Source organism: Sylvia atricapilla, chromosome 27 (assembly GCF_009819655.1).
Source record: "Sylvia atricapilla isolate bSylAtr1 chromosome 27, bSylAtr1.pri, whole genome shotgun sequence".
Classification (NCBI taxonomy): Eukaryota; Metazoa; Chordata; class Aves; order Passeriformes; family Sylviidae; genus Sylvia; species Sylvia atricapilla.
In genome coordinates this window covers 1,543,098-1,567,071 of record NC_089166.1, presented here as the reverse complement: position 1 = coordinate 1,567,071, position 23,974 = coordinate 1,543,098, and the positions used below count along the sequence as shown (strand labels likewise).

General features: G+C 47.0%; 2 protein-coding genes across 2 annotated transcripts; both read left to right on the top strand.

Moving 5' to 3' along the window:
* The first annotated feature begins 4,511 nt into the window (after positions 1-4,511).
* LOC136372237 (keratin, type I cytoskeletal 19-like) lies at positions 4,512-7,903 on the top strand. Its single transcript, XM_066336757.1, has 7 exons — positions 4,512-5,042; positions 5,401-5,483; positions 5,725-5,881; positions 5,981-6,142; positions 6,448-6,573; positions 6,669-6,895; positions 7,816-7,903. The coding sequence occupies exons 1-7, from the start codon at positions 4,512-4,514 to the stop codon at positions 7,901-7,903; spliced, it is 1,374 nt and encodes a 457-aa protein (XP_066192854.1).
* A 6,790-nt stretch (positions 7,904-14,693) lies between these two features.
* Positions 14,694-19,603, top strand: LOC136372071 (keratin, type I cytoskeletal 19-like). Its single transcript, XM_066336534.1, has 8 exons — positions 14,694-15,251; positions 16,170-16,252; positions 16,608-16,764; positions 16,989-17,150; positions 17,576-17,701; positions 17,806-18,032; positions 18,347-18,492; positions 19,276-19,603. The coding sequence occupies exons 1-8, from the start codon at positions 14,694-14,696 to the stop codon at positions 19,299-19,301; spliced, it is 1,485 nt and encodes a 494-aa protein (XP_066192631.1). The 3' UTR covers positions 19,302-19,603.
* The last annotated feature ends 4,371 nt before the right edge of the window (positions 19,604-23,974 follow it).

Below are 23,974 nucleotides of genomic sequence, written 5' to 3'. Positions count from 1 at the left end.
AGCAGGCAAAGCTGCAGGCTGGAAATCCTGAGCAAACTGCTCATGTATGTTCTTCTTTCTTTCTTTCTTTCTTTTTTCTTTTTCCTTTTTACTTTTTCTTTTTTTCCTCTTTTTTTTTTTTTTTTTTTTTTTTTTTTTTTTTTTTTTTAATCAGAAGAGAGTTGTTATACTTCTGTTTCAAATGGCTCTTAAAGTCTTGAACCATCTGCAGACTGCCCCAAGTGTATCAATACAGAAAAGCTTTCTGCAAACCACAAATGCAACTGATTAAATAAAAGTAGGAGGCTAAAATAAGACATCAGTCCAAGAGTAATTGACTCTGCTGGCAACACAGAGAGACATGGCTCCTTCTGCAGCCAAAAGGGCACAGGGGAGAGATTGATCCAGCAGAACACTCAGTCATCTCTGGTATTTGTCACCATTTACATCTGTCAGTAGGAGCAGCCTGAGATGAAATCCTGAGGAGAGCTGGGAGAACAGCTGGCAGAGCTGAAGGAAGAGCCTGGCTTGTAATCAGTGGATTCAGTTCCCCTGGGAGGATCTTATCAGAGGATATTCATCAACATACATTTGCATCAGTGAAAAATGCTTTAATTCTGCATAGAGCTCAGTGTAACCCTGTTATCACAGGCAAGAGCAAAGTCCAAGCTCAGCACAATGATCTCTGTGTGATATTACAGTGCTCTGAAGAAGGAAGATACCACAGAGCTGTAAGGTAATATATTGCTTGTTATTTATTCTTTGCTACACACATCTGTCTGTGAAACATGGACAAATTGTCTCTCCAAGAGCTGGACAAACGCTGGTTTTGGAGAGTATTTTTCAGATCTCCTGCAAGCTGCAAGCACAAGAAGAAAAGCCTTATTAGGATGCAGCTAGGAATTACAGAGGCAAGTCTTCAGTGAATGATGGTGAAACTTTATGGACAACAAGACAAAAAATGTAAACTATGAATGTCCTTGAAAGATATTTCATGATGGAGACACAGAGAAATCTATGGGATGTGCCTGTGTCAAGAGTAATATGAAATAGCAAGAACACTGACAATTAATAATACTGAATTAAATATCACCTTTCCATTTTCTAAAGCCCCATGTGCTCCTCAGACAGTTGTTTTACAATGCCCTCGAGGAGGAGGATAGTTGTTACTGTTGTTTCCATCCTCCAAAGCATGAAATTAAGACTTGGAGGAGCTGAACGATTTGCCTGGAGCGACTTGCAAAGCTGGGATCAGACCCTGGAGCACCTGGTGTCGCCAGCAAGATGAAGATCAGCATCAGTACAGCCAATAACAGGCTGACAGAAAGTGGCGTGACAGGTACATCACCAGCCAGATAAGCAAATACTTTGTAAATGCTCTGTAAATTGAGAACACCAGGATTTTCCATAGGTGTAACATGGAAATTCAGCTGACAGTGAGCAGAGGGGAGCTTGGGCTGCTCCTAGATGAGCCTCTCCCTGGTCAGACTGGGGAGTGCTGGCAGTGCCTGGCTCCAGCTCCTCTCCTGGCCCTCCTGTGCCTGGGCACCAGCAGGGACTTGGGTTTGGTGCCGTGTCTGAGTCACTGAGTCCCCAAGGAAATCCTCTTGGATGTGAAAACAGCAGGTGATTCAGGGAGTATTTGTAGTAACGTGTAATGCTGGATCCCCTTCTTGGGGGCACATTAAATTTCATCTGCATTAACCTGAAAAATAGTCTTAAGCCTTAAAAAATATCCTGAAACTCCTAAAGGATTTCCCTCCAGGGAAATCTAATCTTTCTCATTTCCATTGCCCAGTTGAGTCTGTCAGACTGTTGAGTCTGATAATTCTGCTGTAGAGCACTCTTGGGAATAACTCCAGTACATCCATTCTCTGCCTCCACCCCACTTTCTGTCACACAGCCCAGGACGCCGACGGAAATCTGAAATATGATCCATTCCTTTCTATTTTTTACAAAGCTCATTTGCGTGGGAGCAACACCTTTGCCTGGGGGCGGCTCTTCTGCTCATTTGTTACTCGAAGTAGTAATTTTTCCTGGTCAGACCTGTGCTGCTGTTCCTGAAATGCCCGCGGGGGAGCCTCATGTGCCGTCATTCCTCTGCTCCCCTGTCATTCCTCTGCTCCTCTTCCTCCCTTGGGGCGCAGCATTGCCTGTAAGGGGCTCCCAAGTCAGCCAAGGACAGCTCATCAGAGCATTGCCCCTGGCTGCCTGCAAGGATGTGGGGAGCAAATTTCCGTCTGTAGACTCCAGCCAGGAAGTCAATCAAAGTTAATTCTGGAAAGAACCTTCCATTAGGCATGGAGATCCCGTCATTAGCAGATCTCCTCATCACAAAGTGAAAATCGCTTCAATAAAATGAGGGCTGTGACTGCTGGCAGGGCTTCAGGTTTGTTCTCATGTAAAAGAAAGAGATAGTTTATAAAAATTTCTGAATTTTGGAAAAGAAAAATGCTGCCATGAAGAATTCTAGGAAAATAATGACTGAAATTACTGTTCTCCTTTGCAAAAGCTATAGAAATTCTAATCACCTTTGGTAAAGTCTGAAATTCTGAAAGAGAAGAGAAGAGAAGAGAAGAGAAGAGAAGAGAAGAGAAGAGAAGAGAAGAGAAAGAGAAGAGAAGAGAAGAGAAGAGAAGAGAAGAGAGAGAAGAAAGAAAGAAAGAAAGAAAGAAAGAAAGAAAGAAAGAAAGAAAGAAGAAAGAAAGAAAGAAAGAAAGAAAGAAAGAAGAAAGAAAGAAAGAAAGAAAGAAAGAAAGAAAGAAAGAAAGAAAGAAAGAAAGAAAGAAAGAAAGAAAGAGAAAAAAGAAAGAAACATGGACATCTCTGCTTAGTTTGCAGTAATTGAAAAAAATCCTCTACTCATTGTGGGTGTTTTCCTGATTGAAAAAATCACACAGTCACGGGATGGTTTGGATTGGGAGGGACCTTAAAGACATCTCATTCTACCTCCCTGCCATGGGCAGGGACACCTCCCACTAGACCAGGTTGCTCCGAGCCCTGTCCAACCTGGCCTTGAAAAATGAAGGACCATATAAATCTTGATAAAATGTAATTTTATATTTCTTTGGTAGAAAAAAGACCAGCTGTGACCAGGCTGCAGGTGGGCTCCAGGCAGCCCTGTCTGACCCAGATCCCTGGCTCCAGGCAGGGCCTGGCCACCACAGTGGCACCAGAGAACCCTGGCTTCGCTTCCTGATGACGGCTCTAACTAAGGATGGGCACCCACAGAACCACCCCACAGTTCAGGCGTACTGGATTTGCAGTGCCAAGATAAAATCCAACTTAATGAACTTGCCCAAATGGCAGAGGCAATATTTGTGAGCCAGGCTGTACCTGACACATTCCTTATGCCACGTGTCCAGGTGACCTGGATGCCAAACCCAAAGCTGAACCACACAGGGGTGAGAGCCAGCCAATATTAGCATTGCTATATTAATGTTATTAATAAAATGAAGGATTCGGATGACGAAACATTTTAATTATTTCCCTTCTTCCTCAATTCAGCATTCCAGAACTAAAACATTAGTTTAATAAACTTTTAAAAAGATCTTTTCTATTGTCCTTTCTAAATTTAACACCTTGATTGTATTGGAGAGTCTTTGTGGTGCTGGTTGGAACTGGATCAGACCTCTGTAGGGTCATGTATCTCCTGAAATTCTCTACATTACTGTTTCAGAAATCTCATGAAACATCCTGTGTGGCAGTGAATATTCAGTGAACTTTATATTTGGTGTCTAGGAAATATCCTTTCATATTTTTGATAAATATTTGACTATTTCGTCTACCCTTGAAAGCAGCAAAACAACCCACACCTCTGCAAGGGGATGTTTTGATGGAATAGAGAGAATGGATAAACCAGCCCTGGTACATTCCAGTGCAATATTCCTCTGTGCTCTCCTACAGCATTTGAGGTCTAAAGACCCAGACCAGGGGCTCACTCCACTAATGGCCATGTGGAATGGAACAGACCCTTGCTGCACGGCCCAGGGTGGTCTCCTGGCCCTGGTCTCAGGGACTGAGGCCAGCTGAGTGAGGGGACACCCTCGCTTCTGGTCACAAAGGGGTCAAACAGGCTCTGTCAGATAGGATGCCTTTCCCACAGCTTTCACTTTCCGTGTAGACTCGCCCACGCCAGGGATGGATAATTGCTGTGGTGTTTCATTCCCCGGGCACTCTTGGGTATCGTCGGGTTTTTGTGTCACTGTTGTTGGGTTGTCATCACAAGTCAGACCTGATGATTCAGGAAGTAACATTTTTGATGTAGTTTTGAAACACGCTTCTGTTAACCAAAGCATCTTTCTGTTGTGGGATTTCTGGAGACAAACGCCTTTGGGGAATTATTTCCGGCTGAAAAAAAAGAAAACACCTCCTAGCCAGGTCACAAGGAGGAAGAATAAACAGCCCTTCTCCCAGTGGCACGATCCACAGGGACTGGTATAAATAGAGGACCACGGGACAGAGGGATCAGAGTTGGATCCTGCAGCAGCCTGAACACTTGCCTTGGGCTCTGTTGGCTCTGCACCCACACCATGAGCTGTGCTGTCAGGCAGGTTGTCACCACCTGCACCCAGAGCAGGGGCAGCACGGGCAGCAATGCAGCTGGCACTGGCAGGAGGGTCTCCTCTGCCTCCTCGGGGAGACACGCTGCCTATGACTTGGGTGCTGTGGTTGGCAGCTGCTCCGGTGGAAGTGTAAGTGAAGGATTACTCGGGAAGCAGCTGAGCGCCGGCAGTGCGGCTGGTGGGAGCTTCGGAGCCACCCAGAGGGCTTGTTCTGTCCTGGGATTCAGCGGTGGAGGCATCTGCACTCGAGGCACTGGTGGCTTCCCCAGGGCTGGCGCTGGCTGTGGGGATGGGATCCTGTTTGCTAACAACGAGAAGGCGACGATGCAGAACCTCAACGACCGCTTGGCCTCGTACCTGGACAAGGTGCGGCTCCTGGAGGGAGACAATGCCGACCTGGAGTGCAAGATCAGGGAGTGGTATGCCAAGGTAGGGCCCAGCTGTGAGCCACGGGACTACAGCTGCTACCACAAGGAAATCGAGGACCTTCAGAACCAGGTAACCCCTTGTTTGTCAAGAAAATCCTAATGTTTCTTTGAGCTTTGCTTTTCTATGTGCACAGAGCCCCGTCAAAGGGCAGAGGCAATGGCTTTGGAGGGGCAGCTGAGGCAATGGTTTATATGAAATGATGGGTTGTAGGAGGGGGATTCTGCATTTATTGAGCACTGATGTTTCAGTAAGGCCGGGTCCACCCAGCTGGCATATGCATTTCCCTGCTGTGATGCCACATAACAGATTAATAACTCAATATATGGAAAAAATTAAAATACTCCAGGTAGGTGTTTCCTCCTGGAAAATCTTCTGGAGGCAGAGGAAGCTGCAAGCCCACATATTCTTCTTACAATTTTTTTTCCAGATCCTGTGTGCAGCCATGGAGACTAACAAAATCCTTCTGAACATTGATAACAACAGGATGACTGCTGATGACTTCAGAGTGAAGTGAGTGTAGTCCACTGCTGGCCCATGGAAGGGCAGGTGAAGGCTGGTGATTGGGAGATCCCAACCCTCTGCCTGTCACACTGTGTGGTAAAACAGATCTCTGATACCACTGGCGATGTTCATAGCACTGCATATCTGAAGCAAAAGAACTTGATCCTAAATTGTTTTCCCCCAACCTCAACTGCAGGCCTTGCCCTGCTTTGCTGACATGCTGACCTTTGTTTGCTGCCTGTGGTTTAAGGTATGAGACTGAGTGTGGTCTCCGGCAGAATGTGGATGCTGACATTTGCAACCTCCGGCCCGTCCTGGACCAGCTGGCCAGCTGCAAGACCGACCTGCAGCTGCAGTGTGAGGCTCTGACAGAGGAGATGTGCTGCCTAAAGACCAACCATGAGGAGGTCAGCTCAGCCCTCTCAGGGAATTAAGAAGAAGAAGAAGAAGGAAAGTCCCCCCAAGGGCGGATGGATATTACTGATCAAGTCGCGTATTTCCTGCAGGAAATGAGCTGTCTGAGGAAACAGGCAACTGGGGATGTGAGTGTGGAGGTCAATGCCTGCCCTGGCCCAGACCTGAGGAAGATCCTGGAGGATCTGCGGTGCCAGTACGAGACGCTGATGGAGCGCAACCGCAAAGAGACGGAGCAGTGGTACGCCTGCAAGGTACCATGTCCCACAGAGCTTCACCCAGCTCTGCCCCCAGGGGGAAAGGGAAAAATGAGGGATTAGGAGGTGTCCTAATAACTAATAAAGTGTGTCACTGGTGTGCTCAGATCTAACTGTACTGCCCAATTTCCGTGTTCTGTCCATGGTGGAGGGGCCACCACATGGTGTCACAGAGTCAGAATGGAATAAACAGGATGTGAGCCTTGGACATGCTCAGGGCACTGTGAGGTGTGGGGAGGTCCTGGACACCATGAGATGCAGTGGGGAAGTGAGGAAAGTGCTGTTCTTTTCTGATCTTGCAGGTGGAGGAGGTGAATCTGGAGGTTGTCACAAGCAGCCAGGAGATCGAGTCAAGCAACAAGCAGGTCACTGAGCTGAGACGTCAGCTGCAGGCCCTGGAAATCAATGTACAAGCCCAGCTCACTATGGTAGGTGATGCCACAAGGATTCACAGCTCCGGCTCTCGAGTCCGGGGTTGTACCTGTGTCAGACCCAGGTACATGTGTGTTTGTTCTATTATCAGAAAGAAAACCTGGAATCCTCTTTGACGGAGACCGAATGTCGCTACAACAAATACCTGGCTGAGCTGCAGAACCAGATCTCCTGCGTGGAGCAGCGGCTGGCTGAGATCCGAGCGGAAATGGAGTGCCAGAACCAGGAATACAAGACCCTCCTGGACGTCAAGTGTCGCTTGGAGCAGGAGATCCAGACCTACCACTGCCTGCTGGAGGGCGGCCAACACGACATCATGTACGCAAACAAGGCTGAGTACCCTAAAATCCCTGTGCTTTGCTTTACAGGGATATGAAAATTCATCATCCTGGTAAGAAAAACAACAGTGTGGTGAGGAGCCAGTACTGACCTGTTACCAGACGGGGCTGATTAGAAAACCATGAAGCATCTGAGGATTTGGCTCTGATAAATGTCCAGGGAGCACACCAAAGATCATTCTTGGGCAAGGGAACAGGCTGGGAGAGTCCCCAGAGCTGTCCCAGCACCTGGCACAGTTCAGCAACTCTTTAAGGGCAACTTCACCAGGAGCTGGGCAAACAGTCATGTAACTGAGTTTTATTGGTTTGCCAGAGTGAGACAGGATTAGGGACTAGCAGTTAAATTAACTGAAACAATGAATTATCTAAACATTTTCAGTTTCACACAACAATTTTAATTAAAGTTTTGGAAAATTTAATTTGTATGCAAAGCAGTTGGCTCTGCCCTGCCTTCCATTGACTGAGGTTTTGAAAGAGGCAGGCTGTTAATTCCAGACGTGGCTGCACACACACAAAACTGCCCTGAGCACCCACTTACTCCTTTTGTTTTGTTGGAAGACGAGGCTTTGGAATGGTGGTGCCCTGACGTGGGCTCCCCTGGCCTCTCCAATCCTAAATTATTTACATGAAAAATAAGTTTTTGTTCCAAAATGCTTATTGCAAGGGCTGAAGTGGCACTGTTAGTGCTTGCCCGGGGTAATCCTGAGTGCCAGATGGAAAAGCATCATCTGCCAAAGGCCAGGCGGGACAGAGGTGGATGGTGGCTGCAGCTGACCCTCAGGGCTGGGAGAGAGAACAGCGGCTGAAGAGCCAGAGCTAAAGCCAGTGCAAAGGGCAGGGGGAGATCCCCAGGGTGGCAGTGCCGGGGGTCCGTGTGTCCAGAGCTGTCTTTTTCCACAGAGGGTCGGCGGGGAGAGGAGTCGGTGCCACATCAGCTGGGAGAAGTGCGGGGCTGAAATCCAGCCTGTGCCAGCCCTGCCTGCCCTGAGCCCCGCACGGGCCGGGGTCTCAGGTGAGGGCACCTCCAGGGAAGTGGTGCCATGAAATGCTTCTTTACTGCTGGGTACCCGCGGAACAGGAGAATGAGAGGGCTCCAGGATTTTCTGGGTGATGAAGAGAGGCTGGAGGGGCTTTTTCCTGGACAGAGGCTGGGCTGGAGTCAGACACTCAGGGTCACAGCTGTGTTGGTGGTAGGGCACCGGGATTAACTGGGCTGTGGTGGGAAGCAGTGATAAGGGATGCAGCTATGGGATATTTATTTATAAACCTCTGCACAGAAATTATGTTTGACGCTGGGGGGTGCCCAGCAGTAAACGTGTGTTTAAACAAGACTTTCAGCAGAGAATGGGAACGAAGAACTGGCAGAGGAATCAGTCAGTCTTTCAACAAGGATAAAATTTAGCAAAGCTGGGGAGAAGAGGGGAAAAAGAAAGTTCAGTACAAAAACAAAGAGGTGTAAGGGAAAGGCACAGGATGCAGATCCCCCTGAGAAAAACAATTGTTCCCACTCTCCTTCAGGTCACTGCAGACCAGAGAGTCCCTGCCAGCCTCGCTGCACATCCCCTGAAGAGCTCTCTGAAGAAAAAATCTTCTGGAAAAACAAGGCAAAAATAACCTGGGAGTTCTCAGTTGTGCTCCAGCAGCAGTCAGAGGGACTCTGCAGGACAGCACCTCTGATCCCACCACTGCCCCTCACTCAGGCTCCCCTGGGTTGTGGCCATTCTCTAACAGTGACCAAGGCTTGTCTCCAATAAAACTTTGCTCCTGCTGACACAGCCTTGTCATAAGAAATAATTTCTGCCAGTAAATCAATATACAAGTGTTAAAAAAAATATTTTATGAATCCACCTTCAGTCTCTATCCACAGAGCAATCACTACAGGGAAAAAGGAAAACAAGTCATGCTCCCATCAGTGCTCCAGCTGAACTCAGAAGCTGAGGATGGGATGGAGGGTGGAGGAGAAGGACCAGCCAATGTTGTGGAAAGGGATATTTGCTACCAGAGGAGGAAGCATGAGCCAAGACATGAAGCAGAAGGTAGTGAGGAGAGAAACACCCAGGGAGGTTGGGCAGAGGGCAGGGAAGGAGTCACAGGGCTGTCTGACTGACAGTCTGCTACCGAGAGAGACCCTGGAAAGAAAAGTGAGTCTTCACTAAAGCAGGCGTATGCTAACATAATACAATATAATATAATACAGTATAATATAATACAATATAATATAATATATCACATAGTATAATGTAATACATAACATTTGTGAGTTATTACAGATGCACACTAACAGGATAAAATCAAGAAGAGCAAGTTTTCTTAAATAATACCAAAGCAGGAATTTTGAAAGCCAGGCTCTGCTGGACTCTCCACACCCTTCTGGTGGAGCAAAACAATTCCCAGAGAAAACACTAAATAAATGGATTTGTAAAAAAGGCAAACAGGAAGAACCAGCTGGCAACATGTGGGAAGATAAAAGGGTGAGACAAATTAATATGTGGGAGAGAATTTTTTTAAAAGTGAGACACAATAAACAGACAGAAAAAAAAAAAGCTGCTGGTGTTTTATTAGCCCAGAGAAATGAATGACAAATGCATTTAGGAACACGACTGCATTTTGCTGTGTGTGCAAGCCAAGGCTCAGGATCCAGCCTGTCCCTCCTCTCTGGCAGCAGCACCCGAGTGATGGGTCGGATGGGCTGGGAGTGGTGGCACAACCCTTGCTCTTTGTTGTGGGGCTCTGGCAGCCTTTCTCTCATGGAATATTGGATGGGGTTTGATGAGTGACCTTAGAGAGAGGCCTGACATGAAGGCTTCTAGCAATAAGGCTTTGGCAGATACGGTGAGTCTGGATTAGTGCCTGTTTCTAAAGAGAGAAACAACTCAGATGGTTCTGGAATGGCCTCTTCCTGGGCTCTGTCCAGGACACTTGTTAGCTCTGTGAAGTAATTGCTCTAATGAGCTCCTGGACAAGCTCTGTGTTACTTTCCCTGCTCAGTTCTGCATCTCCCATTCCTGCAACACTAATTACACTGAGCATTTTGGGGTGATTTAACCCACCTCGGTGCTGACACGGCACCTTTAAGGTCACTGCATTTCATCTGTGCAGAAACACAACACTGCCTTCCCTGCCCAGTGTTTGTAACCTGGACAGCGATGGGAACTGGTGACAGCTATAGAGACAGCACAGGGAGAGACAGGGAAGAGAAGATAAATGAAATGAGGAGGACACGGTGCATGGAACAACTCAACAGGAGTGACCTGGGACCTGGACTGCACAGCAGCTCATGGGTTGTGCAGCTCATAGGAGCTTGTGCTGTCCTCTTGTAACATGCAAATCTTGTAAAGCAAGAACAAATGAGTATCTCCAAGACAGAGAGACTTGGGCTGAAGGTAGAGGATGGAGATAGGAACCCAAGGATACAAAGAGCAAGGGTGGATGCCCCCAAGAGAGGCAGGGGTGATAGCAGCACTCAGGCTGGTAAGCAGACAGTGAAATGCACTGTGACAGCTCCAGCTGATGTGCTTTTGTTATAAGAGAGCAGGAACATGGGAATTACACCACCATCAGGAAAAATCCCTGAGGAATTAACACACCAGCAGTTTAAGGGATCAGTGAAGAAATAGGAAGAAAACAACTAGTTTTGTAAATTACCAATGCTGGAAATCAGCCATGAGTTCCAGACTGCACAGCACAGGCAATTATCTCTGATTACAGGCAAGGTGCATTTGGAAAAGCAGGCCATATTCTGGTGTGATGCATAAACTGTAATTCCTCCTCAAAAGTCTGTTTTATACAGTATACAGACAGGTACAGTCTAACACCCACAGTAACTATTTGTGGGGTTTAGATTTTTGTTTGTTGGCTTGTGTAACATTTGTAAAGAATTAGAAGAGATGAGCAAACTGCTGCTGTAACCCAATAGGAGATTTCTCAGCTCAGTACACTGAATAATATAAAATAAACTGCCTGTATGAGCCACATATTGAAAATGTGTTGAAATAAAGAGACTTTTTAGTACAAGTATGATATGAAGATGAAAGAAGGCACTCTGGGGAATTCTGGCTGCCCCACACCTTTGCCTGCCTGGATCTGTTGCACCACTGGATGGTTGCTGAGTACAAGAAGCACCTGAACACTCCAGGTTGTCAGGCTGTGACCTGATCCTGTGGCTCTGCAGCAGACACCACAGGCTGAAGCCTTGGTTCCCCTCCCATCCTGCTCTGTGCTCAGCTCTCTGTGCAGAGTGGAATTGCTGCATCATCCATCACTATTCCCATCTGTCCTAAGAAATTCTCCAGGACTCTCCTCTGCTGTGATAACCTGCAGTGCCACCAGAGATGCACATGCTGGAGGCCTGACTGCACTGTCAGCACCTGGCAGGTCCTGGAAGAATCTCACACTGTTCAACAAGTGAATCAGGGGACACTGAACTTCGGTAGGAAGAAACCTGGTTGTGTCCACCTCGACATTCTGCTAAACTTCTACAGCACTGCAAATGCTCAGAGTCTGCAGATGTGAACACTCAGCAAGAAAGGGCTGGAGCAGAGTCATTCGCTCAGTTTCCAAGGTGTATTTAAGCCTGTGCTGTTACCAAACCCACTGTGGTAATTATTTCAGTTGCCTTACAGGATTTGGCTAAACATGGTGGTATAAACCAATGAGTCACTAGCCAGGAAAAAGTCGTGGTCTGCATTTGAAAGATGGGAGTATGGGGCCTGGAGCCGAGTCAGTATCACATCAAAGGACTGTTTAATAAGTGATGCCTAATGGCCATTATGCAAATTATTAATGGTAATTACAAGTGACAAGATAAAATCATATTCCAGTGTGGTTGCACAAACATCACTGAAGCAATGCTTATGAAAGCAAAGTTCTGTGGAACCAGACACACCTTTCTTGTAGTTAACACAAGAAAACATTATCAGCTTTGATAAGCAAAGTGAGGTGAGCCTGTGGAGCCAGGCTGGGCACAGCGACAGCCACAGCTCCCACAGGACCAGACTGTCCTGCCCACAGCACCCCTTGGGATTGTGGCATCCTCCTGCCTCCTCCATCCCTGTGCGCCAATATTCACCCTTATCCCCTCTTCCTCCCCTTTCACTCTCTTCTCACCCATCAAGCCCACAAGACTCAGCAGCACTGGCACTGATGTTGTGTGCGACCACTGCTGGTTGTCCTGGCCAAGGGCCTGTTGTGGCTTCCTGCACGCAAAACCAATTGTTTCTTCCAGTTCTACACTGAGGCTGTAAATCCTTTTGGGACACGTTTATGTCTTAGACTTGCACAGTCCTTTCCCTGTGTTCTGTCCCAAGGCTGTGTCCCAAGGCTACAGGAATACAATAATAACAAAAGTGGAGGTAAAGAAATCAGTTTAGTGGGGGAGAAACCCAGTACTGAGGGAACACAGTCTGTGCCTGTCTCGGTGCCGAGCCCTGCAGCCCCGACGTGGCCATGAGGAGAGAGACAACACCACAGTTTGTTTCTAAGATACAGCCAGGTTAGCCAGTGACCGGCTTCTGGGTGCATTTGCTGTATCAAACACATGTTCCATGTCCCAGTGAAATTGGCAGGAGCTTGGAAAAACTCCAAAGAATGGAACTGCATCCCAAATATGAGTTCTTTGGAAGAATTGTATGGTCATACCTAATCTTCACTGGTAACATGGGATTTGAGAGTCTACGCACCATTATTCCACCAGGACATGAGTGAAAGGTTGTACAGTGCTGCTGCTGTTTGTCTTGTGGGGCAAGACCTGCTCCTTCTTCCCATCAGAGAAGGAAGCAGGGGTGGGTGGTCCATGCCCACCAGTAGAGAAATGCCCAACATCAGCAATGTCTCCTCCTAAACCCAGCATTCTGCAAGGGAAAGAAGGGCACCCCCAGCCCCATCTCTGCAGGTTGCTCTTGGGTAACTCCAGAAAACCTCTCCAGCAGAAGCGAAGCTCCAAGCATTAAATTATATTAATTTCTGTTGGCTCCAACAGCCACACCCTGTCTTCAATTATATTCCTCAAAATGACGGATGAAAGCCAGATTTGTTCCCTCTCCTCCTTTTTGCTCATGATTTTCCCGACTGTGAGTCTAGGCTGTGTGAGGAGCACAGGGGCTGTGTCTTGGGGGAAGATGGACTTGTATTTCAGGCACTGCAGTCTCAGCAAGGAATCCAAGCTCCGACAGACTTCAGCTCTGTCCTTAAGCAAGTTATTTCCCTGCACCATATGAATAATAAATATTCCTGGATGCTGCCAGCCTTGGGTAGGCGGCTTTTTATCGTTTTTGATCTAAGTAAAGAAATAAATTATCCCACTGGAGAGTAGAAAGCTTTAACTCATCCTGGTGTGAAGACAATCCTATCTAAACATGCTTGGGGACACTCTCCTACTATAGTGACAGCAGTCACCAACTTCCCATCAATAAAAGTGGCTGAGGGTATGAGTGTTGGTGTTCTCTCTTCCTCCCAGAGGTGATGCTGCTCTCAGAGCTCCTTCAGTGCCACCCTCACTGCCAACAGGGATCTATCACAACTGCTCCTGTACATTTGGACGTCCTTGAGTCAAAGGCTGCTTTGTGAGTAAGAGCTGCATGGAAATTCCACGCTGTAGGGAACAGAAGCCGTCGTCCCCCGGAGAGCAGAATATCCTCTCATTACAGAGTCGGCTGGAGAAGGACACTGGCACTGGTGGAGCCAGTTCTCTGAATTCTCCCTTGGCTATTGCCTACCTGGTTGGGAGGTTGTGCTCCTCTGACCAGCCAGGCTGTGCTGATGCCTGCTACTGCTCTGACAAACTGCATAAGAAATGCAGAAAGCTTTTCTCCTTCTTATTCAGTGTGCAGCACAATCTTCATAATGGCAAAGACTAAGTGGCATGGCTGCATCTGGGTCCAGGGATCTTGATATATTGCCTGTGGATACTCCCTTTCTTGTCATCTCTGTCTTCATCTATCATCACCACAAACTGAGAAAGCATGGACAGCAATTAAAGCAATTGAAAAATAACTTCAGCAAGGTCCTTCATACACTGCAGTTGACATCAATCCGTGTGTCACCCACGCACAGGGGACAGGCCTGAGCTTCACAGTGTGAGCAACTTGACTTCTTGTGTTTTCATGACTAAAGAAATTTAAGCCAAAAATAGGGAACTAAATCGATGGGGGATTTACCTCAGTGATTTTATAAATCTCACAGTAAAGCAGGTATTAGAGCTGCCTGGTGACCAACATCCACACCACAGTGTCCCTGCTCTGTTCTCTACTACAGTCACAATTGTTCATACTTTCCAGAAGTGAGAAATTCTATTAGTTTTCCATTTTTTGTTTCACAAGGTCTACCATAGCATGTGCTATGAAAGTGATTATTGGACTAAGAATAAAATAAATTCAAATTAATAAAAGATAAAAGGCACTTTGATGTTATAAATACCAATGTTTCTTCTTTGTACATAATCTAGGGCAACTTTTTCTCTTGACTTGTTGCAAAGTTTGCATCATACAAAAAGCTGATGACTCATAAAACACTATTTTACTTTTTGGAATAAGCTGCTGACATGTAAAGTATCTTCCTTGTGAACTGGGATTTCTAGAGGGAAACTGCCTATGGGCTATTTAATCTTGGCATAAACAGCCAGACTAGCCAGCCCCGTGGGAAGAAGAAACACCCCACAGGTGACACCCCCTTTGGAAGGTATAAATGAAGACCTGCAGCAGCCGCCAGCCTGCAGTCGGACTCAGTATCACGCTCTGCATCTTGCTTTGGGCTGTGGGTTGGTGCTGCAGCTGGGCCTCGCCATGAGCTGTAGTATTAAGCAGACAACTGGCTCTCTCAGGGGCAGGACCAGCGGTGGCAGCTGTGTGATTGGTGGTGGTGGTGGTGGCGGAGCACGGATCTCCTCGGTCTCCTCTGGAAGATACACGACCTGCGGGATTGGCGGTAGCCGAGGGTTTTCTGGGAGAAGCTACTGTGGTGGTGTGAATTACGGAGGAGGACTGAGCACTGGCAGCTTGGTCGGTGGAAACTATGGAGGTGGCTTAGGAGCCACTGTCCTCGGAGGATGTCCAGGCATGGGGTTCAGTGGTGGCAGCGCTCGCTTTGGCGGTGGCATGGGTATGGGTCTTGGTGGAGGTGGTTTTGCTGGTGATGGCATTCTTCTTTCTGGTGATGAGAAGGTCACCATGCAAAACCTGAATGACCGCCTGGCTTCTTACCTGGACAAGGTGAGATGCCTGGAACAAGAGAATGCTGACCTGGAGTGCAGGATCAGGGAGTGGTATGCCAAGCAGGGCCCTTTTTGTGAGCCACGGGACTACAGCTGCTATTACAAAGAAATAGAAGATCTTCAGAACCAGGTAACATCCTCTCTTAGCTGCTTTCTCCCTTGCAAGTCTCTGTCTGGTGCTGGTTCATAACTTGGTCCATTATCAGGAGTAACAAATTGTTGTAAAATGCTTTTTGCAAACAGCTATTACAACATGTGCCTGTGGAAAGCCCAGAGCTCAGAGGTAAAACTGGAGGGTTTGAGCTCTTTCTGTTGCTGTTATTCATCAGACATACTGAAAGGGAAAATGATATTTCATGGAATGCGTGTAGATGGGCTCTGCAGTCTTTTTGAATTTAGTTTGTGCCAAAGTGGTGAAATAAATATATGGCCAGAAAAGAACTAAAAGATAAATAATTAATTTGCCTGAATTTTTATATTATTGTCATCAGTCCTGCAGAATTCCAGTTAAACTTTATTTCTTTTTTCTTACTAGTTTATTCTTTCATGTAGAATTGGGAAATACAGGACATCTAATTAAAACTAAGAAAAAAGAGAACATTGCCATAACACATTTAGAATGGGCAATTTAAAATTCAAAACAATTGCAAAGTGTTTGGCAAAAATTTAGGATGTCAATGCACAAAGAATAAAGAGAAAAGAATCCAGGAAAAGGTCTGAGTAAGATAGGCTCATCATTAACTCTTGAAATAAAACTTTAAATCTCATAAGCTTTAGATTTAAGAGGCTGAGGTGGATTGTAGCAGGTGCTGGAAAGTAATTACACCTCCCAGACTCTCTGCACTTGAACCATTAATTTTATCACTTTAATGTCTTCACTGCCCTTCCCTGAGCATCCTGTGAGTGCTGCACCCCTCTGGTCCCCATCCCTTAATACCCAGGATTTTAAAAAAAGAGAGGGAGAAAGAGGGTCTGGTTACACCAGGCAAGGGGTGCCTTGAGCTCAAGGACATGGAGCAGAGACCAGGAACAAATGCTCTTTTTCCAGATTGTCTGTGCAACCATAGACAACAACAAGATCATTCTGAACATCGATAACAGCAGGATGACAGCCGACGATTTCCGAGTGAAGTGAGTACCCGGGGCTGTCCCCTCCTCTGTCACTGCCCTCAGGGCTCTCAGCCGATCTCCTGTGACCCACGATGGGCTGGAGGCTGTGCAGAATTCTCTCATCCGTTGTCTCTAGAGCTGCCCTAATTAGGGGCAGTTCCAGGAGGGGAAGTTTGGGATGCCAAGCTGGTTTTGAGTAGCGATTAAAGGAAGCAGAAGGATCTGCAGTCTGGGAGCAGTGAGGGTTCAGCTGAGCTGCTGCTCCAGCATATGCTGTCTTTCAGAGGGGAAGGTTTTGATTTTTCCTATCGGAGCTCAGAAACGCTGCTGGTGTCAGACACTGACTGCTCTTTCTTGCTTGCTTCCTCCCTGGCAGGTACGAGACGGAGCTGGCCCTGCGCCAGAGCGTGGAGGCCGACATCAACGGGCTGCGCCAGGTGCTGGACCAGCTGACGCTGTGCAGGTCTGACCTGGAGGCACAGCTGGAGTCGCTGCGGGAGGAGCTCTGCTGCCTGAAGAAGAACCATGAGGAGGTAGGTCTTGCCCTCTCCTGTACAAAGCATTCACTCCTGTGGGATCCATCACCCCGGGGTGCTGCTGCGGAGGGCAGTGGTTGGTGGAGACCACCGTGTGACCCAGGAGCTGTGAAGGTCCATCAGAGAGGGGCTCTGCAGGGCTCTGCTCCCTGTGGGGGCACTTGGCTCCCTCGGTTCTTTCCTTCATTTTAAACCTGACCTGACCTGGATGGTGTTTCCAGGAAATGTGCTGTCTGAGGAAGCAATCGACTGGAGATGTGAGCGTGGAGGTCAATGCCTGCCCTGGCCCAGACCTGAGGAAGATCCTGGAGGAGATGAGGTGCCAGTATGAGACGCTGATTGAACGCAATCGCAAAGAAGTTGAGGATTGGTACGAGTGCAAGGTGAGAGCCCCACAGCTCTGACTTTCCCTGGCTAACACCCAGGCAATTATCCCGCAGGGATTTGATGCATGTAAAAACCACACAAAAGACTGTGAGAGCATTTAGCATTGGTTTACACTGACCAAGTGACACAAGGGAGGGACACTGCCACCCTGTGCCCTTGTCATGTGCTGAAGGAAGTGCGGCTTGTTGGTGGGACTTGAGGTTTGAATTCTTTACAAACCAGTAAGTGGTGAGAAGAACTGGAAGCAGCACTATTAGAAGAGCAAAAGGAATGATCAGCCAGGTTTACACTACCATTAGGATGAGTTTTCCCCCAAACATTTCTCATTTCATGTCTTTACTTCTTTGCTCTTTCCTTAATACTTGATCCAACTTATACTGCACATTCCCTGAAGCTCTTTATCCTGGATTGGTGATTTCAGATTGAGGAGGTGAATCGGGAGGTTATTACAAGTGGTCAGGAGGTGGAGACGTGCAACAACCAGGTGACTGAACTGAGACGCCAATTGCAAGCCCTGGAAATCGATCTCCAAGCTCAGCTCAGCCAGGTGGGTGATGAGCTGGTGCAAACCTCATCCATCTCACAGAGGTCATAGCTAAATGCAGTGTTTCTCCTGCCTGTATTTGTCTTATGTCTCATGTCACTCCTCAGAGGGACAATCTGGAGTCCTCGCTGGCGGAGACAGAGTGTCGCTACAACAACCACCTTGCCGAGCTGCAGAGCCAGATCACCTGCGTGGAGCAGCAGCTGGCTGACCTGCGGGCAGAGATGGAGTGCCAGAACCAAGAGTACAAGATCCTGCTGGACGTTAAGTGCCGCCTGGAGCAGGAGATCCACACGTACCGCTGCCTGCTGGAGGGCGGCCAGCAGGACCTTATGTAAGTGGGCTTGAGACACACCAGAAAAACCCCATAAAATACCCCTGTGCTGGTCATTTCAACATAAGAGCAAAGTGAAAGATCTGCCGAGCTCCTTCTCCTTTACTGACCTATTTGGCCTGCCTGGTGTCATGGTGGTGACCTGCTTCCTCCCCTGTGCCAATTACTGCCACAAGGAGAACGGTCACTGCAACAATTTGCCAATTTTCTGCCAAAAAAGGAAGCAGACTGAGAGCAGCAGGGACACTGAAAATCTGTAATTCTAGTTTATCTGTCATTTCCCTCACTAAAATGTTGTTTTCCTGTCTCCTCAGTCAGCAAGGAGGAATTGGTCAGTCTTCAGGTTTAGGAGGAGGAGTTGCAAGAAGCAGTGGGATAGGAGGAGGAGGCATCATTAGGACAAGCCACACTTACACTTCGTCTGCCCAGATCCCATCCTGTGCAGCTGCGGAGATCCAAGGTGAGAACTGTTCCACTCTAAACATTTCCAGTCTTCTCTGCTCTAATGCAACTCTGATGGGCTGGAAGAAAGATCTTTGCCACATAGTTTACAGGTGCTACTTGAAAGTTTTATTGTGAGGCCCCTGGGAAATACAGGACAGGAGCCACAGAGGAGTGGCTGAGAGGAGAGTTTTGGGAGCTGGGGCTGTGCTGGGACACATTAGAATTGCCAAAGGGAAAAGGGATGGAAGGGAGAGGAGCAGAGCCAGCAGGCAGGCAAGCCATGGAGACCACGGAGAAAGGACTGATGTGAAATGTGGGACAAAGGAAAGTGCAGGAGAAAGAAAAGTACTCAGAAATCAGCTGGAAGGAAAAAAAAAAAAAAAAAAAAAGCAGGAATCATGGGAATACTGGCAGATAACTACTAGTCCTAATTCAAGGAGAACCTTCCAGCCAAACTGAAAAGGAAAGAAGGAAATACAGTGACAGTTGGTCCAGGAGAACGACCTGAGCAGGGGCTTTGATCTGGCATGGACCTCAATGCCATTCCCTCGTCCAGATTGCTGCTGGAGCAATGTCTGCAGCTTTCACCTTCTGGCATTTTGATGCAGCCTGTGCTGCAGACAGTGACAGATCCATCTGCCAGGCTGGCAGGAGCCATCAGATCTTCCCAGGAAGGGGCAGTATTTATCTGAAATTCTAATTGAATTGGCTTGTGAAATGATCACGTGTAGGGAATGACAGTGTGGGAAAGAATCTATTTTTGCTATAAACACGGTAATGTTTCCTTTGATCTCTCCAGTGCCTTGCCGAAGGATTTGTGATTAAACAGAGAAATAAGAATATTCAATAAGAGAAGCCTGAAGCAGAGCTACGGATGAAGAGAGAGAATATTTACTGCATGTGTCTGCAGAGAGCACAGGGCGTGCTCATCTGTGTTGCTCAGCTGTGCTAAGCAATGTGTCAGAGGGATGAGCAGAGCATTGGGCCACATTCTGCTTTATTTTGCTATTTGCTTTTCAGTCTGTGTTGCTGTGTGTGGCCCAGCACCACGACTATTGCTGTAATCAGCCAGGGCTATGATCACTTAGGTACCTGCTGGTGAAAAATGTCTCTAATAAAACTTTGCTTCTGCCTGATGCAATCAAGAACCTGTGTCTGAGTTTCTTTTCAACACGAGGTGCTGATCCATGAACAAGGGTCACCTAAACTGGTCAGGATCATTCTGCACTGGGAACAAAGCCGTTTCGCCAGTGGGAGCCAGAGAGTGCCCTTGCTGACCTGGCAGGTCTTGTCCAGCTCCTCCCTGTTGTCACAGCCTGAGGGAGATGTTGCCCATTCCTGTGTGACAACTGCCCTGACCCACATGGACAGGCAGGTCAGGCAGAGGCCTGTGTCCTCCCCACAAGCATTGGGCTGAAACACAATTTTAGAAGAATTTTGAAAGTTAGTGATGGAACATCTGGAGACAGTTTGCCTTGGTCCCAGTCTAGTGCTGACACATCTGGGCCGAGCCCTCTCATGCTCCATCCCCCAGCCTGGAAAATATTGAGGGTGAAATCTGGGTCTCCACAACTGATTCAATTTCTGCTGACATGGCTTCTATACAAACCTATCTCATTCATTTTATGGGAATCTTCACACTGGGAAAAGGACTGGAGGCAAAAGGTTTATCTCCTCTTTTCACACAGTCAGTGAGTCATTTACGGGTCACCCTCTGATTACCAAGAGTTTCAACCTGAACATCAAGAGTGGTGGAAAGATCATCTTTGCATTAAACACACCTTGTCTGGGGAACTGCAGAGGGCAGGGTGGGAACTGGGAAAGTGCAGCTTAAGAGAGAATAAAATGTAGAAAAAAGCCAGGTAGGGCCTTTGGACACCCAGAGCCACCCAACTGTCACACACAAGGCAGGTCAGTCCATCCTTGGCCTTGACCAGCAGCCGTGTAGCTGGTTCTGAGCTGGTTTTGTCCTGGTGCTGACCTGCCAGAGCAGCTGTGGGCCATGGTGAGCTGTCAGAGTCACTCTGGGTTTGGAGAACTGGCAGTTCAAAGTATTATGAGGGTGTTTTGAGGATTAAATTGTTGGTCCAGAAAGCCAAGCAGTGGTGGTTTTGACAATGATGTGGCTCTTACAGTCACATTCACCTGTGGGATGACCCAGTAAAGCAAAACTCCTGGTTATTCCTTTTCCGTCAAAGGCTGGAGGTTATGGAACAGCCAGACTCAGGGCACAAGGAGAACAGGTACAAAGGCAAAACCACTTCAGGACATACAGTATAGTGTGTCTTTTCTATTGCCAGTTCTTTTATAGAGACACCAATTTCTCTGATGATACAGAAATAGACTTAACATGGCAGCAAGTGCCCAAAGAAGTTCAACCACTGATGTCTCAGGGAGCATTTGTGAGAGGCCATAGAGAGAAGATGTCTCAGTGAGATTTCTTTATTTCATCTACCAGACACTAAGTTTAATAATATCCATGAGCAAGACAAGATAATGCAGCACAGGAACACCTGCAATGACTCAGAGGAGTGGCCAAAGGTAGACTTCTTAAACCAAGACTAAATTAAGCCTTATTTAAAGTTCAGTTCCAGTCCTACAGGAAGCTCCACACTTGATGCAGAATTCCTTCAGCAGACATGTGCCAGTGCTTCACAAGAGATCAAAAGAGATACAAATTGTGGCTATAATGGCAAATCCAGTGGATATCCCAGTTGTTCTCAGTGCTCTGGCTGAGAAGTTGAAAAGCAAATCTTTCCCTTTCCATTCCCATTGTCTCCTCCTGCCGTTTATCAGTGCAAAGACTGTGTGATAACCCACTGCTGCCCTTTCTGGCCTCAATTCTTTCCAATCTATGAGTCCTCACACTCTTGTTTCTAAAAAAACCAAAGACACTGCACTGAGACTCTTCCAGTTTCCAGTGTTCTGGAAACTCTTGGCTACCTATGCTATGTAAAATCTTCCCAGTCTCTCCTGACAGCCCCAGCTGATTCCCACCAGCTGTGGGCTGGTTCCTCCTCTTGTGAACTGCTACTGACATCTAGCTGCTCCTCCAGATTCCCTGGGCTCATATCAAAGACCTCCCCACCCTTCCCACCACGTCCAGCAGGTCCAAAGCGTGCACTTTCACAAAGGAGCTGTCCTGAATTCCTGAGAGGTGAAAGAGGCCTAATGACATGGCCAGAAAGACTCTAATGATCCAGAAATTATGAATATGCCTCTGGAAAGCCCCTGGGGGGTACAGCCTCAGCTGCTGGGACGCTGTGATGTTGTTTGTGGACCTACAAGTTGGGATGAGTCTGGAAGGCAACTCAGGAGAGGCAGATTGTGATTAACAGTTCCCCAGAAGAAAACACCCTGGAAACACTTCATTTATTAAACAGCTGCAAATTATGGAGCTGCAGACATTGGAAACTACATTTCCATAACATTTCCCTATTTCTTTGTACTGATCAGACAGACCCAGGAAGCTTATGAGTTCAAGTAACTGAATGAAAACATGAGGGCAAGCTTAATTTAATTTTTTAAGGTCTCGGAACAATTACTTAGTTCTGTCTTAATTTATCTAGTGCCCTCATTTCCTAGAGACAAACAGGAAAAATAACACGACAGAGGGAAGTGTGTGCAGGGTGAAGCTCGTGGGCATGGGTGGCTGCTGCAGGCACACAGAGATGTGAGGGGCAGAGGGGACTGAGGTGTCTCAGAGGAGCAGGAGTGTCCCCAGCGTGCAGACACCCTCCACTCCCACGGAGTACAAGTCATCCCGTGTTTCTGCCTGCGCTACACTGATGTGCTGCGTGATAACTGTGGGGCTGGGGAAGGAATGTGTGCTCACTCAGGAGAGATGCTTGCTGAACACAGCTGTTGGGAAACTCCTGAGGAATCATCCACAGACCAGGAGAAGCTTCCAGCGATGCAGCTTACAGCAGTTTCGGTTCGCTCCTGCCACCACACCCTGACTCCCAATTATGTTCTTCAGTCCTAGGAATGAAATCTGGTGATTCCTTCCTATACACAATAACTTTATTAGAGCTTTTACCTATTCTGAGCTTTGTTTCTGTGTGGTTTGGGGCAGAGGGAGGCCCAGTGTGTCAGGCAGGGCAGGCTGACTCGCAGGTACCGTGGCTGGGTCCAGCTGCAGCTCAGCTGGCGGTGCTTTGTCTTGGAGTAAATCACTCAGGGAAACCTCTCCACACCCATCTCCAGCCTGCTGGAGAGATCACTGGAGTGCTTCTGCCTTTCATGGCATGGATAAAGAACATCCAAGGAGGAAAATAAAAGGGGAGACATCTTTTCAACAGAGTAATAAAATGATGAGTAAATCCATGAATACTGGGATAAGTAATTCGTTAAGTAAATGGGATCATTTACCCGCCATAACAATAGCTATTCCAATCCACAGCCCTGACACTGAGTGAGGATTTCAGTGAGAGTTTGAACTCACTCTTCCCTGCTGAAGGAGATTTGGAGAATTTCTTACAAGGAACAGTTGGGTTCAGAAAACCATGGAATGCCTGTCCCTGGCTCCACGGCCACTGGAAAGGGGCTCCATAGGGAGAAGGCTTTGGAGCCTCAGCAAAGTATCTCATGAAAAGAAGCTCAGCATGAATTTTGATTACAAAAGTGTGAAAGGATTCTTACTTTTTATTTTCCTTGCTGAGTTAAGGTTTGGAAACATTACTGATAGAGAACCTCTAGTTTGAACCAAATCCAACTTCTCCAGCCAAGATGGAACTGCACAGGGCAGTGACTGCTCTGCAGCTCTATCAGCAGCTCTGTCTTTATATGTCCCAGGACAGCAATCCCAAAGCTCTGATTAAAATGCATGTATTGAGAGAGAAATTGGCCATAGATGTTTCCACTCCCATCCACTGTTTCAAAACCACCCTTTCCCAGCAACAATTACAATCCATAATGAGAAGAAGTGCAGAAATTATCTTTCACTAGACAACAGGAAATATTTAAACCTTCGTTTTACCTTCCTTTACACTCTCCACATAATGAAACAAATCTTTTGTGAATTACTGGAGAGCCACAATCATGTATGAAGAACCTTTCATCCGTGTCCATTAAGACATCCCTCCTTGGTCTCACTTGTCTTGCAGCAGAGTGTTTCAGATTTGTCATTTTGCCAGTGGAGAGATTGAAAGGTTAATCTCTGTGTCTCTGATCTTTCCAGAGTTCTTACATCATTCTTCATACATCATTCGAAAAGCAAACTTAGTATTTCTTCTTTCTTTTTCATCTTACATATTCCAACCTCAGCACCTTGCATGAAAACTGCTTATTCAACTCAAAATAAAATGAAAATAAATTAATGAGAGATAAAGAGCTCTTTGATGCAATAACCTTTAATGATTTCTTCCTGGTATGTAATTTAGGACAGTGTTTTTCCTGGCTTAATGCTGTAAGTTTGCATCATAAACAAAAAGCTGATGATTCATAAAACATTATTGCTAATGTATTTTTGAAATTAGCAAGAGACATGTAAAGTATCT

Coding starts and splice junctions, on each gene's coding strand:
- LOC136372237 (XM_066336757.1), top strand. CDS start 4,512: ATGAGCTGTGCTGTCAGGCAGGTTGTCACCACCTGCACCCAGAGCAGG. Junction 5,043..5,400: donor TCGAGGACCTTCAGAACCAG/GTAACCCCTTGT, acceptor TTTTTTTTCCAG/ATCCTGTGTGCAGCCATGGA. Junction 5,882..5,980: donor TAAAGACCAACCATGAGGAG/GTCAGCTCAGCC, acceptor TATTTCCTGCAG/GAAATGAGCTGTCTGAGGAA.
- LOC136372071 (XM_066336534.1), top strand. CDS start 14,694: ATGAGCTGTAGTATTAAGCAGACAACTGGCTCTCTCAGGGGCAGGACC. Junction 15,252..16,169: donor TAGAAGATCTTCAGAACCAG/GTAACATCCTCT, acceptor CTCTTTTTCCAG/ATTGTCTGTGCAACCATAGA. Junction 16,765..16,988: donor TGAAGAAGAACCATGAGGAG/GTAGGTCTTGCC, acceptor TGGTGTTTCCAG/GAAATGTGCTGTCTGAGGAA.